The 17,243-nt window shown below is 43.3% G+C and overlaps 2 protein-coding genes across 8 annotated transcripts in view; one reads left to right on the top strand and one right to left on the bottom strand.

Annotated features, from left to right (window-relative positions):
• CBY2 (chibby family member 2) overlaps window positions 1-17,243 on the bottom strand; it is a 96,222-nt gene that overhangs the window by 27,735 nt on the left and 51,244 nt on the right. The window contains exon 4 of the mRNA XM_042460761.1: window positions 563-627. The gene's annotated coding sequence lies outside the window, so the exon portion shown is untranslated. The remainder of the gene's footprint in view (window positions 1-562; window positions 628-17,243) is intronic.
• LOC121927159 overlaps window positions 1-17,243 on the top strand; it is an 89,071-nt gene that overhangs the window by 22,004 nt on the left and 49,824 nt on the right. The window contains exon 7 of one of the 7 annotated variants that reach the window (XM_042460765.1): window positions 3,642-3,992. The exons of the other annotated variants lie outside the window; for them this stretch is intronic. Coding sequence (XP_042316699.1) covers window positions 3,642-3,715 — 74 coding nt within the window. The 3' untranslated portion in view covers window positions 3,716-3,992. Of the gene's footprint in view, window positions 1-3,641; window positions 3,993-17,243 lie in introns of those variants that run through there. 7 annotated transcript variants of the gene reach the window in all.

The following is a 17,243-nucleotide window of genomic DNA, read 5'->3' as shown; positions in this document are numbered from 1 at the left end:
GTTCAAGTGACTGACATTCAATAGCTATTATCATAACTGTCTCTACTTGTGATCCAGTCCCATTCAGGCACCAGAATACAGTAGTGCCATGGTATCTGCTTGGGTTTGGTTCTAGCCCCCCCCCCGCATGAATACCAAAATATGTGGGTGCTCAATTCCCATTATATACAGTGGTGTATTAAAATGGTGCCACTTATTCCCTCCCAATGCCTCCAATGCACAAAGGCTAGATTTGGTTGGGCTGCCGTGGAAGGATCCCCAAACCATGAGTGGAGGGGGGGAGGCAAGGGAGAGGAAGAGAAGGAGAAAGGCAGAGATGGCAGCTTGAGCCCCGTGGGGGGTGGAGGGAGGGGGAAGAGAAAGGGGCACAGACTTCTGGGTATGGTGGTGCTGAAGGAGGATGCAGGTATGGTTAGCTTGTAGCCTTGACCTCCACAGTGATGGTTCTTGGGGAAACAGGGACTATATCAATCTATCCATAACTCCTCTGTTATGAGGAGTTAACTGAATTGTCAGGGGATTTTTTTGCGGAGGGGAGAGCGGTCATAGTATGGGGTTTTACCAGTCACTTGACAGCAAGACCAGCACGACCAAAGAGCCAGAGCCTCGCATCACTGTTCTCATAAGCTAGGTGAGGTAGAAGATGCCCAGCAGACTGGAGGAGGGCAAATGTTGTCCCCATCTACAAAAAGGGGAAAAAAGAGGATTCAAACAATTATTGTCCAGTTAGTCTGACATCAATACCAGGAAAGATTCTGGAGCAGATCATTAAACAGAGAGTTTGTGAACATCTAGAAGTCAATTCCATAATCACTAAAAGTCAACATGGGTTTCAGAGAAACAAGTCATGCCAGACAAATCTTATCTCTTTCTTTGATAAAAGTACCAGCTTGTTAGATGAAGGAAATGCTGTGAATATAGAATATTTGATTTCAGTAAGGCCTTTGACAAAGTTCCCCATGCCATTCTTGCAAACAAGCTTGTAAAATGTGGGCTAGATAAGGCAACTGTTACATGCAGCCAAGGGAGGGGGGGTTCTTGGGGTCCGGACCCCCCCTTCCATTAGAAAAATGAATGGTGTGTGCTGCTGCGTCGCCGCACCCAAGCCCCATTATAATAGTGGCACTTAGTCTGGACCCCCCCTTCCTAAAATCCTAGCTACGTCCCTGTTACATGGATTTGTAATTGGTTGTCCAGCTGAACCAAAGGGTGCTCAACAATGGCTCCTTTTCATCCTGGAGAGAAGTGACCAGTGGGGTCCCACAGGGCTCTGTCCTGGGCCCAGTGCTATTCAACGTCTTATCAATGACTTGAATGACACCGAATTAGGAGGAGTAGGTAATACCCCAGAGGACAGGATGAAATTACAAAATGACCAGAATAGACTACAAAGCTGGGCCAAAGCTAACAAAATGAACTTCAATAGGGAGAAATGTAAGGTACTACACTTAGGGCAGAAAAATGAAATGCACATCCTATCTATAGGATGGGGGACACCTGGCTGACTGAAACTATGTGTGAAAGGCATCTAGGAGTCCAAGTCGACCACAATTTGTGTTGGAATGTGCTGAGTGCGCAGCCTGCGTGGACTTACACAGAAGCTTCTTGCCAGAAGAACCACCAAGCAGACTGTCACGGAGCTGTGTGACTGATCTGTAATCTCCTCCTTCCCTCCAGATGCTGAGAAAGCACACTGAAACAAGTGTCTCTTCAAAGAGGCTCTTTAATCTTCCAGTTGCTATACAGAGAAACCAAAACCAAAGCTACACATCCACCACCGACAACCAACAAACCCACACTGTACATTGAGGCTTGGGCTTAATATACACTTTTGCCATGTGGCCACTAAGTCCAGACTCTTCCTGCTGTGTCACCTTAATTGTTGTCCCCCAGCCAAGATGACCAAGCATATTTACATTAGTTTTTCAACACTTCACAGTGCTTTCCAGCACATGATAACCTTGCAGATACATCACATGTCCTGTACCAGCTGTAACCAATTTCTTGGTTATCAGGCTGCAAGTGACCCATAGTTACCTTTGTCATTTTCTCCACATCTGGACATTTTATTTCAGGCTTTATTCTCTAACAGTTTGAACATGAATTAGTGCGTTGCAGCAGCTAAAAAGGCCAATGCAATTTTAGGCTGTATCAATAAAAGTATAGTGTCTAGATCAAGGAGGTAATAGTGTCACTCTATTCTGCTTTGGTCAGGCCCCACCTGGAATACTGTGTCCAGTTCTGGGCACCACAATTCAAAAAAGATGTTGAGAAACTGGAGCGTGTCCAAAGGAGGACAACTAAAATGGTGAAGGTCCTGGAAATCATGCCCTATGAGGAACGACTTAGGGAGCTGGGGATGTTTAGCCTGGGGAAGAGAAGGTTAAGAGGTGATATGATAGCCTTGTTTAAATATTTGATGGGATGTCATATTGAGGAGAGAACAAGCTTGTTTTCTGCTGCTCCAGAGAACAGAACAATGCATGCAGCAAGCTACAGGAAAATAATAATAATAATGTAATCCAGATCAAGGCAGGGCTACAACCTGATAAAAACATACAATTACAATCAATAAAATCCATTAAAATACATCATCAATAATAATATCCATTAAGACTAGTTTGTCACGATACAGGAGTTTTATAACAGTGGAATTACACAGAATCATCATTAGGACTAAAGGGTCGGATGGATAGGCCCACCAGAAGAGCTCAGTCTTGACTGCCTTCTTAAAAGTGCCCAAGGTGGTAAGGAGACGGATCTCTTCCAGCAGGCCATTCCATAATTTAGGGGCAGCAGTTGTAAAGGTTCTTTGGGAAGTCATAGACAATCTAGTCGTTTGTATTTCTAGAAGATTCTTTCCGGATGTTCTAAAGAGATTCCACCTCAACATTAGGAAGAACTTCCTGACAGTAAGGGTTTCCCGTTTTTCTCCAGTTTAACTTCAGTTTACCTTCGTGTTATTTCACATTAACAGTAATGTTGTGTGTTAAACTTCAAGCATTTCCATGTTTTCTCTAATTTAACTTCCATTTTCCCACGGGATCTCGCTAGTATGATAAACTCCTATGTGTGGGTGCCTTTGGAAATTGTTTGGAAGATTCAGCAGGTCCAGCATGCTGCAGCCAGAATGCTGACTGGGGGAAGTTATACAGAGCATATAACTCCCTTGTTAAAATAGCTCTCTGGCTATTGGTTCATTACCAGGCACAATTTCAAGTGCTGGTCCTTACCTATAAAGCTGCGTATGGCTTCAGACTATCTGAAAAAGTACGAAGCTGCCAGAGGCCTTAAGATCTATAGAACAAGACTTTCTCTCAGTCCTGCCACTATCACAGGCTCACCTGTTGAGGACAAAGAGGGAAGAACCTTTTCATTGGCTGCTCCCACTCTCTAGAACTCCCATCCATGGCATCGAATCCTGGTCTCCAGAGTCATAGATGAACATTCAAACCATCATGTCACATTTGCTTTCAGTGTGCCATAAGCTCACTTTTTGTCTGAAGTTGTCTGGCCATCCTGCACTGATATAACTTAGAAAATAATTTTCACTTAGAGGTTCCACAGACCGATTTAAACTGAAACTTACTTCCAGAAAAGTGTATGTTTAAGCTTACAACATTTATTCCTTTTTTCTATAGGGAAAATAATTGGTAGCATGAGAGAAGGAGGAAGAGGTGAAATTAGTCTGGACTATAAAGGTATGACCTGCTGACATATCAGGCAACGAGAATGAGAAAAACTTCTGTGAGCCTCTGTCTGTTGGAATAGATAGCACTGGTTAAACAGACCAGTGGTTTCAACCAGCATGACAGTTGGATATATCCATTTGTTGTTATTGCTTTTAACCACCTTCATGTTGATCCTGACTCGTGGAGACTCTGTGGATGAGACATCTCCAAGATTCTCTATCCTCCACTGCTCTGCTTAGGTCCTGCAAATTTATATCTGTGACTTTCCTGACTGACTCTGTCTATCTGGCATGCAATCTTCCTCTCTTTCTACATCCCTCCACCTTTCCTAGCATTATTGTATTTTCTAATTATTCATGCCTTCTCATGATGTGGCCAAAGCACAACAGCCTCTGTTTGATTATCTTGGCTTCCAGGGAGATTTTAGGCTTGATCTCTTCAAGGACCCACTTGTTTGTCTTTTTTGCTGTCCACAGTATCCTCAGCACTATTCTCCAGCACCACATCTCAAATGAGTTGTTTTTTGTTTCGTCAACTTTCTTCACTGTCCATCTGTCACATCCATACATGGTGATGGGGAATACTGAAAGCCTTACTTATGACGCTTGCACCATAGTCTTTTTACTCTTTTTAGTCCAACAGTTTCAGCAGGTGGCTTGTCTACAACTACAAGTGTAGTTAAAACTCTACATGGTTTGGGTGCAGGTTACCTAGAGGATCGCTTCCTCCCATATAATCCACCTTGTACAGTCAGGACCTCTGGCAGATGTTTATACCAGTCAGTCAGGACTAGGCAACTATGGCCCTGGACAAACAGGCCCCGTAGCACGTCCTGGCGACGTGGTAGGGTTGCCTCGGGGCGCCGTTTCTAGATGCCCCACAACCCTAGGATGTCACCAGGATGTCACAACTGTGTAGCACTGTATACACAGGGCGCACAGCTGTGACATCAGTGCTGCCAGGCATGCGCGGCAGTGATGTCCTCGCTCCGACGCAGGCAGTTTGTGGCGGTGCGAAAAGGAGCCGCTTTTTAGTGGTCCTTTTGCTTCCGTGTAGCCGCGCCGTGCAATTTGGATGCTGCGGTGCAGTTATGCTGAAAAGAGAGCCGGCCGCCGATTGCCTCTTTCTGGCAGTCTGTACCCCGCCTATAAGCCAGAGGACTTTTTCTCCAGCTGCCCCTAGATTGTGGAATGGCCTGCCAGAAGAGGTTCAACAGCTGAATACACTATCTGAATTTAAGACAGTATTAAAGACCAGTCTGTTCTGGCAGGCTTATCCAGATGATTTTAAATTGTAAATTTCAAATGCTGAATTGTTTTAATATATGTACATCTTATTTGTCCTTTTAAATTGATATGTGTCTTTTTAACTGATGTAGTTTATCTGTTAATTGTTGTTGTTTCCTGCCTTGAATAAAGTCATTATTTTGTAGAACCATTATAAAGCCTGCCCCTGTTAAAATTGGTAATTATGACACAGAGAATATTTTGGAACCTAACTGGGAGAAATGACATTCCTATTAGAAGATTTTCTTAATCCAGGTTTTAGTTGAGTGATACTCATGACAGTTTATAATACATACCGATGATGCACACAGATATAATAATATTTATTTGTATTCTGCTTTTTCTTTTTTTTTCAAAATTTTTATTTAAACAAAATTTAACAAGACAATACCTTACATACACCACACAGATACAATACAATACAAATACAATACAGTAATACGGTAGATCACATATGATACATATGGCCTAAATTGTGACAAATAGTATTGGGTTACATGTATCTTATCTCATTGCTTTGTTCCCCTTCCTGGGCGGTGTTTATACTTCTATCCTTTCCTATTTGTTTGATTTCCCATCTAGGTCCTTTTTTCCCCTGACTCTAAGCTTTATAGTTGTATTTCTTGTCAGGGATGATGGGAGTTGTAGCTCTTCACCTCTGGCTCGAACTCACCACCTGGTTGTGCACCGCGCTGACCAGTTTTGGCCAGTGGTTATAGCTTAGCAGAGTTACAGAGAATAGGCTGAAGACCCCGACAAACTCTCCAAGCCTTCTCACTCTTGCTTCCACAGAAGTCTTCACCCTTCTTCAGGATCCAGCTGGTTCTTGTAGCGTCACCCAAGACACCAGACAACTCAGTAGTCTTATATAAAAGATCTACTTTATTCTACTATATACAGCTCCAATACTATCCAACACAACAATACTCTACTACCCACTACTACTACCCACTACTACAACCCACAAAATACATTGGGATTCATAGTCATTATTATAGTCAATGCAAGATACCACCCACTGTTGTCTGTTTCCACCCAGTAGGCGTGTACACCATTCTCATTGGTTCTTTTGGTTCGTCCTACAATTAATGATTTCATCATCTCAGCCTTGACCACTTAACAATTGTCAGGTGTGTCCAATTATTCACTTTGCATTTCTGTCCTTGGCACTCAGGACTTGTTAATTGCCTTACTATTTACACCTGTGTGGTTCCCAATTGGCTTCTGCTGAGTCACCCTGACTCACACATACATGTTTTATTTCATTTACTGTATATCCCATGTTGCTTTTTCCTTGACATTTCTATCATCCATGGGCGGGATACAAACCGCCGCCGCCGGTTAGTCTGCAGGGGAGCCGGAGCCTCCACACGGCGCGGCTCCCGTGCAGACAGAAAAAGAAGCTCCAAAATGGAGCTTCTTTTTCAGTCGCGTTTGCGACGTAGCGAGGCGCCGGGGGTGCACTCCCTACGTCACAAGGGACGCGACGCGTACGGACGCTCAGCGTCCGATACGCAAAGATGGCGCCGGCCATGTAGAAGGGCCAGCACCATCTTGTACGGACGGAGTCCGTATTAGGCACAGGGGCGTCTATAAGAGACGCCCCTTTTTAAAAATAGGACGTCCTCCAGACGTCCCAAATACCGGTGCAGAAAGCACCATAATAATTATATTACAACAGATCAAATGTCAAGAGATATATTTATTTCTTTTCCCAAGAGATATACAGTGGTGCCTCGGGTTACGAAATTAATTCGTTCCGCGGCCACTTTCGTAACCCGAAAAGCCTTCGTAAGCCGAAAACCCATAGGCGCTAATGGGGAAAAGCCGCGATTTCGTGTGAAATAGCGCCGAAAAGCACCAAATTTTTTTTCGTAACCCGAAAAAACATTCGTAACCCGGAACAATTATTTCCTATGGGATTTTTTCGTATCCCGGAAATTTCGTAACCTGGGTATTTCGTATCCCGAGGTACCACTGTATATTTCCCTCATAATTTCTTATCCTTCTCCTTTATTTCTTCACTCTCTCCTCTCCCTCCTCCTTCCTCATTTTTCCCTTTCAAGCTTATACACACACACACACACACACACAGACATATACACACTCCTTAATATTTATGTCTATAAATATATAAGTATACATACGTACTAATATATATGTGTGCACTCGTACATATACATACGCATGTAGGAAAGGTAATTGTTGTCTCTCTCTTGTTTAACCTGGTTTGTTTTCTACTGATCTTTATTTTGCTTTGCTTTATTTTGTACTATTTGATTTTGATTGGAATTAGGTTATTTCTTTTATTAGCTTCTTCTCAATGTACTTTTTAACACCATTCCATTCTTTTTCATTGAACTTATCTTTAGTATTCTTTCCTTTGTTTTCTTTCATAAGATTAGTTAACATATCCATTTCTATAGCCTCATATAATTTGTTAAGCCATTCAATCACTGTTGGTGTGGTTGGCCTTTTCCAATGCTTAGCGAATATGATTCTCGCGCTTGTTACCATGTATAGTATTATTCGTTTTTTATCCTGGTCTATTTTGATTTCCAGAGCAGCTGTCATGTTTAGGAGAAATAGGAGTGGGTCCCACAGTACCGGAATTTGTAGAGATTCTGCCATTACTTGACGTATTTGTTGCCAAAATTTCTCTGCTTCCTTGCATTTCCACCATATATGTATGTAGTTTGCATTAATCTTATGACACTTCCAGCAAGCACTCGATCCAGTGTTATATATAAAATTCAATTTATTAGGTGATATATGGAGCATCTTGAAAAAGTTTTCCCTATAGTTTTGACATAGAGTGAATTTGTAACTGTCATTCATGTTTTTTTCCTATTCCTCAAGCTTAATTGTTCTTCCTGTCTCTGAGGCCCATTTCAGCATGGTGTCTTTTATTGTATCTTGTTACAGATCCCTGTCTATCAAAATTTCATAATATTTGGAGATATGTCTTGATTTTTTGTCAGATATAATAGTGTCCAGCTCTGTCTCTTGATTACTGATTCTTTCATTTTTTACATCTAATCTATATTTTTCTGCCAGTTGTCTATATAGGTACCAGTCATTTAAGTTGATTTCATCCCTCAATTGGTCGCTTGTTTTAAGTTCTCCTTCTTTATTTAAAATGTCCCTATATGTTATCCAATTAGTCATCTTGTAATATTTGGTTCTTTTAAAGAGAGCTTCTTGTGGGGAAACCCACAAGGGTAGTTTGTAGTAGAACATTGTTTTAATTTTATTCCATGCTTTCAGTAAGGCATTCCTTACAAAATGGTGGGAGCAGGCTTTGTTTACTGTGAGCTTGTTATACCACAGAAAGGTGTGGAATCCATAATTTAACTGGATGCTTTCCAAAGTCAAAAGTCTTTCATTATTCAGATTGAACCAATCTTCTAGCCAACTTAAACAGGCTGCCAGATAATACATGTTGAGATTGGGAAGCGCACAGCCTCCTAGGCTTTTTTTATCTGTTAATATTTTTTGTCTGATTCTAGCCTTGTACCCACTACAGAGAAATTTATTTATCTCTTTCTGCCACTTTTCTATTTGGGATAGATAGGATCGGTAGATTTTGGAACAAGAAGTTAAATTTAGGTAAGATGTTCATTTTTATTAATGCCACCTTCCCAAAGAAGGATAGGTTCAATCTTGACCATTTTTCCAGATCCATCTTGATTTCCTTAAAGATTGTGTTGTAGTTATTATGGTATAGGTCAATATTTCTCCCTGTTATAACTACTCCTAAGTATTTAGCTTTTTTTCCACTCTGTAACCTGACTTTTCTTGCAATATTTTTCTTCTTTTTTCGTCATGTTTTTAGTCATTATTACTGTTTATTTCTTGGTTTATTCTGAACCCTGAGTGTAATCCATATTCTTGTAGTATGTTATTTAGATGATTTATGCTGCCGGTTGGGTCTTCTAAGTATAAAATAATATCATCCGCAAATGCTCGAATTTTAAAACTGTGTTCTTGAATCTGAACTCCCTTTATTGTTCTATCCATCCTTATTTGATTATTTAATATTTCTAGTAATAAAATAAATAAAAGGGGTGACAGAGGGCACCCTTGCCTTGTTCCCCTCTCTATTTTTACGGTTTCAGATCTTTCTTCATGTATTATCTGTGCATACTGCTCCGTATAAATCCTTTTGATCCAGTTCTCAAAGATAGTGCCTATATCTATTTTTTTAATTGTGTCTAATAAAAACGACCACTTGACCCAATCAAAGGCCTTTTCTGCATCTAGCAGGATCATAGCTAATTTTCTATCATTGTGGTGTTCAAAGTATTTGATTACATCCAGTGTTATTCGCATGTTGTCTCTCATTTGCCTTCTTGGCAGAAAGCCACATTGGTCTTCGTGTATTGTACCGTTCAAGATTTTTTTCAATCTCTCTGCCAAGACTGTAGTGAAGATCTTGTAGTCATTATTGAGTAATGGTATGGGTCTGAAGTTCTTCGGGTCATCTTTTTCTTTATTCTCTTTGGGTAGCAGAATGTTTTCCTAGAGTCTGGGATTCCAAAATTTCTTATATCATTGAACGTTTCTTTTAATGGGTGGATCAAAACTTCTTCGAAATGTTTGTAGTAGTAGTCTTGCCTCTCCTATCCCTGTATTCCGCTTTTTCACAGAGGAATCAAAGCGAATTCCAACAGTATAAATAAAACATCAAACAATTAAAAATTGCAATAAAAAAACCCCAAACCCCAACCCTCCCTCAATCATAGAAAGAGTGATCAACCCATAAAAAGAGATTAAACATCAAAAACTTTAAAATTGTCCAATAGGAATACACTAAAATTTTGGGCAGATTAGTGCAAGAAATGAATTTTCCTCTAGAGGAGAGGGGACTGGGGCAATGGTATCAATCAATTTTGATATCAGTATCAATAGAGGGGGAGGCAAGTCTAATGGATCTAATCTAGTCTGGAAAGGCCTGCTGGAAGAGCTTCCAAGGTGGTAATATGGTGAATCTGGGAGCAGCTGATGAGAAGGTACTCTGGCTCACCACAGAGAGTCTGGTCTTCTTAGGTTGTAGCAGATTCTTCCCAGAGGACGGAAGTTTGTGGGGAGTATTATATGGAAGTAGGCGCTCCCGCAGGTCGCCAGAACCCAAGTCATGTAGGGCTTTAAAGGTTAGAACCAACACCTTGTACATTGCCTGGAAACTGATAGGCAGCCAGTGGAGAGATTTTAGAACTAGTGTAATATGGATAGTTTTGGATGTGCCCGTGATCAGCCTGGCTGCCATATTTTGTACCAATTGAAGTTTCCGAACTTGGCACAAGGGTAGCCCCATGTAGAGCGTGTTGCAGAAGTCAAGTCAAGTGGTTACCAGCACATGTACTACTGTTTTAAGTTCTCCCAGCTCCAGGAATGGGCGCAGCTGACAAAAGGCAGCAGGATATGAGGGGAAACAAGTGCTTCTGACCATCGCATCTACCTGAGCCATAATATCATATTTGCTTATGTATGTATGTCTTTGTTTAAAGAACAATAACATATGTACTTTGAGATATGAACTTCAAACTCTCTGGAGTTTGTTGATGTCATTTCATTTCTCGAACTTTGTTTTTCATATGCTTAAAACTGAAGCTCAGCTGGGAAAGTTGGTTCTTTATCTAAAACATACAGCGGGACCTTGATATCCACAGATTCAAACATCTGTAGAGGGTAAACCTGTGTTGTCCCCAATGGCAGTGCATGTACGTGGCTGTGCCGCCATTAAGGACAGCCCCCGTTGTCCCTAATGGTGGTGCAGCCTCATGCATGCACTGCCATTAGGGACAATGGAGGCTTACCTGAAGTCCCGTTGTCCCTCATGACGGCACATGCTGCCATTGGAGAAAATGGAACCTTACCTGAAGTCCCGTTGTCCCTAATGGTGGCATGGCTGCATACACACACTGCCATTGGGAGAAACGGGACTTGAGCATCCATAGATTTTGGTGTCTGTGGGGGGATCCAGAACAGATCCTCAACTAATACTGAGGTCCCACTGTACTTATGTATGTATGAGTCCTGTTCTGATATGGGCTTACTCTTGTGCTTGGTCTGCACAAAAAGTTAAACTGAAAAGTTTGTAGCTTATTAATTTGCTTTCATATATAAATAACCAAAATATCTCAAATGCATTTTATTTGTAAATATCAAAGAGGGCTCGTTTGCTGATGAAGAGGTCGATGTGGCAGAAAAGTCTCTGTTCATACATGAGGTGAGATCCTAAAGTTTGGACTCAAGGTTTTCTGGCCCATCTCTTCCCCTAAGGCAGTATGACCTACATAGTTGCTCCTCATATGCTGAAAGTATCAATTTATTTGCTCTGAAATGTTTTAACAAAGATTTCTAAAATGAAAGCTTAAAGGTTACCACAGGCAGTATTCTAATGTGCAGCTAGACAGATTTTGTATAATAGCTTTTTTACAGAAGGCAATAGGGTCTTTATTCAAGAATAAGGCTATAAGATGTCAAATACTTAAAAAACAATAAATTGGGAGAAATATTTACAACAACAAATGAGAAAGTTAAAAAGAAAGGGGTAGCGATATGTTAGCAAAAGAATAGTAGCTAAAGTGATTTTCAAAGACTGTGAGGGTCAATATATTACAGAAGAGCTACAACTTCAGGGGACAAAACCCTCATGGTTGGTATATATGGTATATATGGCCTCAGCTGCCACAGCGGTAGCCTCTGACGCCCCGATCTGACGCTTTCCAGGCCGCGGGGAAGCAGCAAAAGGCGGGGATGAAGAGAAAGGGGCCCCTTTCTCTTTTTGTGTCGCTAGCGCAGCCGTTTATACCAACCATATTGGTATATGGTTGGTGCCAATAGAAAATAAATCTAATTTTTGTATGAAATTATTAGAGGAAATAACAATATATGACTTATGAAAAGAAAATCAACATGGGAGATTGGAATGTAGACCCCAATCTTGATAGAACATCTAAAAGTAAAAGTAAAAAAACCAAACCAAGGTAAACTGCCCCAAACAGCAAAAGAATTGATAGGGAATTTAGATCTATTAGATGTTTGGAGATTTAAATATGGGGAGGAGAAACATTATACATTCTTTTCTGATATGCCTAGAATCAACATGTTCTTGATATCTAGACTAATGAACAGGGAGATTCAGAAAATGGAAACACTCCCAGGGAGATTCTCAGACTATAATCCTATTTTATTAATGTTAAAAATAAAGAAATGAGAATATATATGGAAATTAAAAGTTTCTTTATTGAAGAACAAAGATATAGGCCCGGTACATACCGGCCCTATGTGGCGTCATGGTGACGGGCTAGGGTTGCCTTGGGGCAGCGCTTCCACATGCCCCTTAACCCTAGCGCGTGACGAGGGTGTCAAAATGGTGGCGCATGTACATATGGGCGCCGCCATTGTTACGCAAGCACCGCGTGGCATGCACACGGTGTTAATGTAATGAGTGTGCCAGTGGCGCACTGTGGTGCACTTGTTACTCCGCAGGGAAGCCACGCGGTTTGGTGGCTGTGGCTTCCCTGTGGAGGAAAAACAGGCGCCAGCAGGCTGCCCTTTTTGGGTGGTATGTACCGTGCCATAGTAAAGAAAATAAAAACTGAACTTAAACTATACTTCCAAGAACACATGGACAAAGGTACACCAATGGATGTAATCTGGCAGGCAGGAAATAGAGTAGCAAAAGGACTGCTAATTCAGCAAGAACTATTGATGAAAAAGAATAGAAGAGAAAAATAGAGAAAATAACAACAGGATTAAGGAAGAAAGAACAGAAATTTAAGAAAAACCAAATAAGAAAACATTGAAAAATGAGATTCTGATTTAACAAAAACAATTATCTCATGAAACAGTACAAGAAATATCAACCAAGCTACCAATTTGCAAAACAGATATTTCTTTTTTAGACAATCTTTATTATTTCTGAATCATAAAAATAGAAAAAAACGATACAACCGATACAAATACAAGTATCCATAACTTCACTGTCACAACTCTTTCTGTTTTCTTGGACCCACTTTCTGCTTACCCTGTCTTCTTGGCCTTTCAGAGAGTTCACTTTCATAATATTGGCGGTTTACAGACTGCCCTTTTGGGGCGGCCTGTTCCCGCCCCTTTCCCCGCCAGATCAGGGCCTCAGCTGCCACAGCGGTAGCCTCTAACGCCCCGATCTGACGCTTTCCAGGCCGCGGGGAAGCAGCAAAAGGCGGGGATGAAGAGAAAGGGGCCCCTTTCTCTTTTTGTGTCGCTAGCGCAGCCGTTTAAAGGCTGCGCCCAGCAACACAAACCTGCAAGTAGTGCCGTTTCGGAGTTTTTTCCATTGCCTTAGAAAGGGCGCTCTGGGCACCCTTGCGCGGCGCCAGAACGTCACTTCCGCACTGCTGCGTTTGGGAAGGAGAGATTCAAAGACTGAAATCAAGCAAAGAGCTAGAGAAAGACGGATTATCACACAAAGGCACTTATCATCTGTAAAGCATGGGCAAAATGTTCCTGAAGTGTGAAGGTGTGATAGCACGTTGCACTTCAAAAACGTCATTGAGGCATCCCGCTTCTCTCCCGTTGTCAAAGCATTTGTGGAGAAGTCATTTTTAATAACAGGATTTTCTGTTATTAAAAAAATGGCTTCTTGGCAAACGCTTTCACAACAGGAGAGAAGCGAGATGCCTCAATGACATATTAGAAGCATGATGCGCTTCACGCTTCACACCTTCACACTTCAGAAACACTTCAGGAACGTTTTGCCCATGGTAAGGCTCCGTGTGATAAGGTCCATAATGAGGGAAAATAATAGTAAATTAAAATGACTGCTCATACCTTTCAGTCTTCATAAACTTATATTACTAATTCAGAGCCTTACTAATTATTATGCAAAGGGATCTTGTGGCACCTTTGAGACTAATTAATTAGTGAAAAAAGTTGTAAAATAAGCTTTCATAGACTGAGGAAGTAGACTAATGTATGAAAGCTAATACTATAACTTCTTTCACTCAGTCTTAAAGGTGCTACAAGATCCCTTTGTATACTTATATTATTAGTATATTATTGGGACCAACTACATGCCTGCCCTATTTGTCACCAAGAAGGAAACACAGATGAAGGTGTGTCTGGCTGCTTTGGATACAGCTTTGATGCTGCAGGCATTGTCAGCTGTATCTTTGGCAGCACCACTACAGGGACCAGTGGCACTTGGAAAGTGGTTTCTTGGCACTGGTCTCTTAATAGTAATAATCATAATACAGTTTATTTATAGACCACATTTCCAAAATAGATCAAAGCGGTGTACAGCAGAACAAAACAAATCAATTCAAAATAATTGAATTCTTGGAATTAGAAAACAAAGACAGTACAATTTGAATCTATTTGGAGAGATAACAGGACTTCAAATTAATTGGAATAAATCAGAAATTGATGTTTTTTAATTATACAAAAAAAAGAGAATTGGAGTTTATGAAACAAAAAGAGTTAGGGATAAGAATAAAAAGTAATATAAAATATTTGGAATTAATATAACGAAAGACGTAAAGGAAATGGAAGGGAAACATTTTTTAGTAGTACGGGAAGAAGTTGAAAAAAAATTAGTAGAATATAAGAAAATTCAATTATCATGGTTTGGAGAATAGCAATTGTCAAAATGAAAAATTTTACCAAAATAATTTTTTTATTCAGAATGATACTAGTAAAAATATCGAGAGTAGAATTAAGTAAATGGCAACAGTTACTAAATGTATATTTAATGAAGGAAAAAGTAGATTAATAACAATTTTGGTATGAGTCTCAGAAAAAGGGAGGGTTAGGCCTCCTAATATAAAAGGATATTATGAAGCCAACCATTAAGATATGTAATAGAAGGTATGTTGGATGTACCAGATTGGATTGGTTAGAATGGGGGGAAAAAGATAGTTATGAAAATAGAGAAATTTTCTTTAAAGAAATTAGTAGGAAAGAAATTAAAGAATTGAAAAACCCATCTATGAAAAATATATTAGAATTTGGAATAAATATAAAAGGATTAATGAATGAAAACTCAATGATAACCCAATAATAACAGAAAATCCTTCCCCAAAATTTAAAAGACTAATTAGATAAAGATTAAAGGAAAGGAAAATAGATCAAAATAGAAAATTGGATGAAATTAAAAATAGGAAAAGAAAATAAAAAAAGAAAAACTTAGGGAGGTAAATATGTCTGGTTACATTTTATACAAATAGAACAATGGTTTAAGCCTCCTCCCGACCCACATCTTGAGGGGAGAGACGAGGCCTGGCCTGGCAAGACTAAGAGCCCTCCCCCGACCACCATCTTGAGGGGGAGAGACGAGGCCTGGCCTGGCAAGACTAAGAGCCTCCCCCCGACCACCATCTTGAGGGGGAGGCGAGGCTGGCCTGGCCAACTAAGAGCCCTCCCCCCCGACCACCATCTTGAGGGGGAGAGACGAGGCCTGGCCTGGCAAGATAAGAGCCCTCCCCCCGACCACCATCTTGAGGGGGAGACGAGGCCTGGCCTGGCAAGACTAAGAGCCCTCCCCCCGACACCATCTTGAGGGGGAGAGACGAGGCCTGGCCGGCAAGACTAAGTAGCCCTCCCCCCGACCACCATCTGAGGGGGAGGACGAGGCCTGGCCTGGCAGACTAAGAGCCCTCCCCGACCACCATCTTGAGGGGGAGAGAGCAGGCCTGGCCTGGCAAGACTAAGAGCCCTCCCCCCGACCACATCTTGAGGGGGAGGACGAGGCCTGGCCTGGCAAGACTAAGAGCCCCCCCCCGACCACCATCTTGAGGGGGAGAGACGAGGCTGGCCTGGCAAGACTAGAAGCCCTCCCCCCGACCCACCTCTTGAGGGGGAGAGACGAGGCCTGGCCTGGCAGACTAGAGCCCTCCCCCCGACCACCTCTTGAGGGGAGAGACGACGAGGCCTGGCCTGGCAAGAAGAGCCCTCCCCCCGACCACCATCTTGAGGGGAACGGCGAGGCCTGGCCTGGCAAGACTAAGAGCCCTCCCCCCGACCACCATCTTGAGGGGGAGAGACGAGGCCGGCCTGGCAAGACTAAGAGCCCTCCCCCGACCACCATCTTGAGGGGGAAAGCGAGGCCTGGCCTGCACAACTAAGGCCCTCCCCCCGACCACCATCTTGAGGGGGAGAGACGAGGCCTGGCCTGGCAAGACTAAGAGCCTCCCCCCGACCACCATCTTGAGGGGGAGGAGAGAGCCTGGCCTGGCAGACTAGACCCTCCCCCCGACCACCATCTTGAGGGGGGAAAGAAGAGGCTGGCCTGGCAAGACTAGAGCCCTCCCCCCACCACCATCTTGAGGGGGAGGACGAGGCCTGGCCTGGCAAGACTAAGAGCCCTCCCCCCCGACCACCATCTTGAGGGGGAGGACGAGGGCCTGGCCTGGCAAGACTAGAGCCTCCCCCCCGACCACCATCTTGAGGGGGAGAGACGAGGCCTGGCCTGGCAGAATAAGAGCCCTCCCCCCGACCACCATCTTGAGGGGGGAGAGACGAGGCCTGGCCTGGCAGACTAAGAGCCCTCCCCCGACCACCATCTTGAGGGGGAGAGACGAGGCCTGGCCTGGCAAGACTAAGAGCCCTCCCCCCGACCACCATCTTGAGGGGGAGAGACGAGGCCTGGCCTGGCACAGACTAGAGCCCTCCTCCGACCACCTCTTGAGGGGGAGAGCGAGGCCTGGCCTGGCAAGACTAAGAGCCCTCCTCCGACCACCATCTTGAGGGGGAGAGACGAGGCCTTGCCTGGCAAGGCTAAGAGCCCTCCCCCGACCACCATCTTGAGGGGGAAAGACGAGGCCTGGCCTGCAAGACTAAGAGCCCTCCCCCCGACCACCATCTTGAGGAGGGAGAGAGACGAGGCCTGGCTGGCAGACTAAGAGCCTCCCCCCGACCACCATCTTGAGGGGGAGAGCGAGGCCTGGCCTGGCACGACTAAGAGCCCTCCCCCGACCACCTCTTGAGGGGGAGAGACGAGGCTGGCCTGGCAAGACTAAGAGCCCTCCCCCCGACCACCATCTTGAGGGGGAGAGACGAGGCCTGGCCTGGCAAGACAAGAGCCCTCCCCCGACCACCATCTTGAGGGGGAGAGACGAGGCCTGGCCTGGCAAGACTAAGAGCCCTCCCCCGACCACCATCTTGAGGGGGGAGGACGAGGGCTGGCCTGCGGCGAAGACTAAGAGCCCTCCCCCGACCCATCTTGGGGGGAAAGACGAGGCCTGGCCTGGCAAGACTAAGAGCCCTCCTCCCGACCCAC

Source organism: Sceloporus undulatus, chromosome 3 (genome assembly GCF_019175285.1).
Source record: "Sceloporus undulatus isolate JIND9_A2432 ecotype Alabama chromosome 3, SceUnd_v1.1, whole genome shotgun sequence".
NCBI classification, from domain to species: Eukaryota; Metazoa; Chordata; class Lepidosauria; order Squamata; family Phrynosomatidae; genus Sceloporus; species Sceloporus undulatus.
The sequence above is the reverse complement of the archived record's forward strand: the minus strand, read 5'-3'. Positions and strand labels throughout refer to the sequence as shown.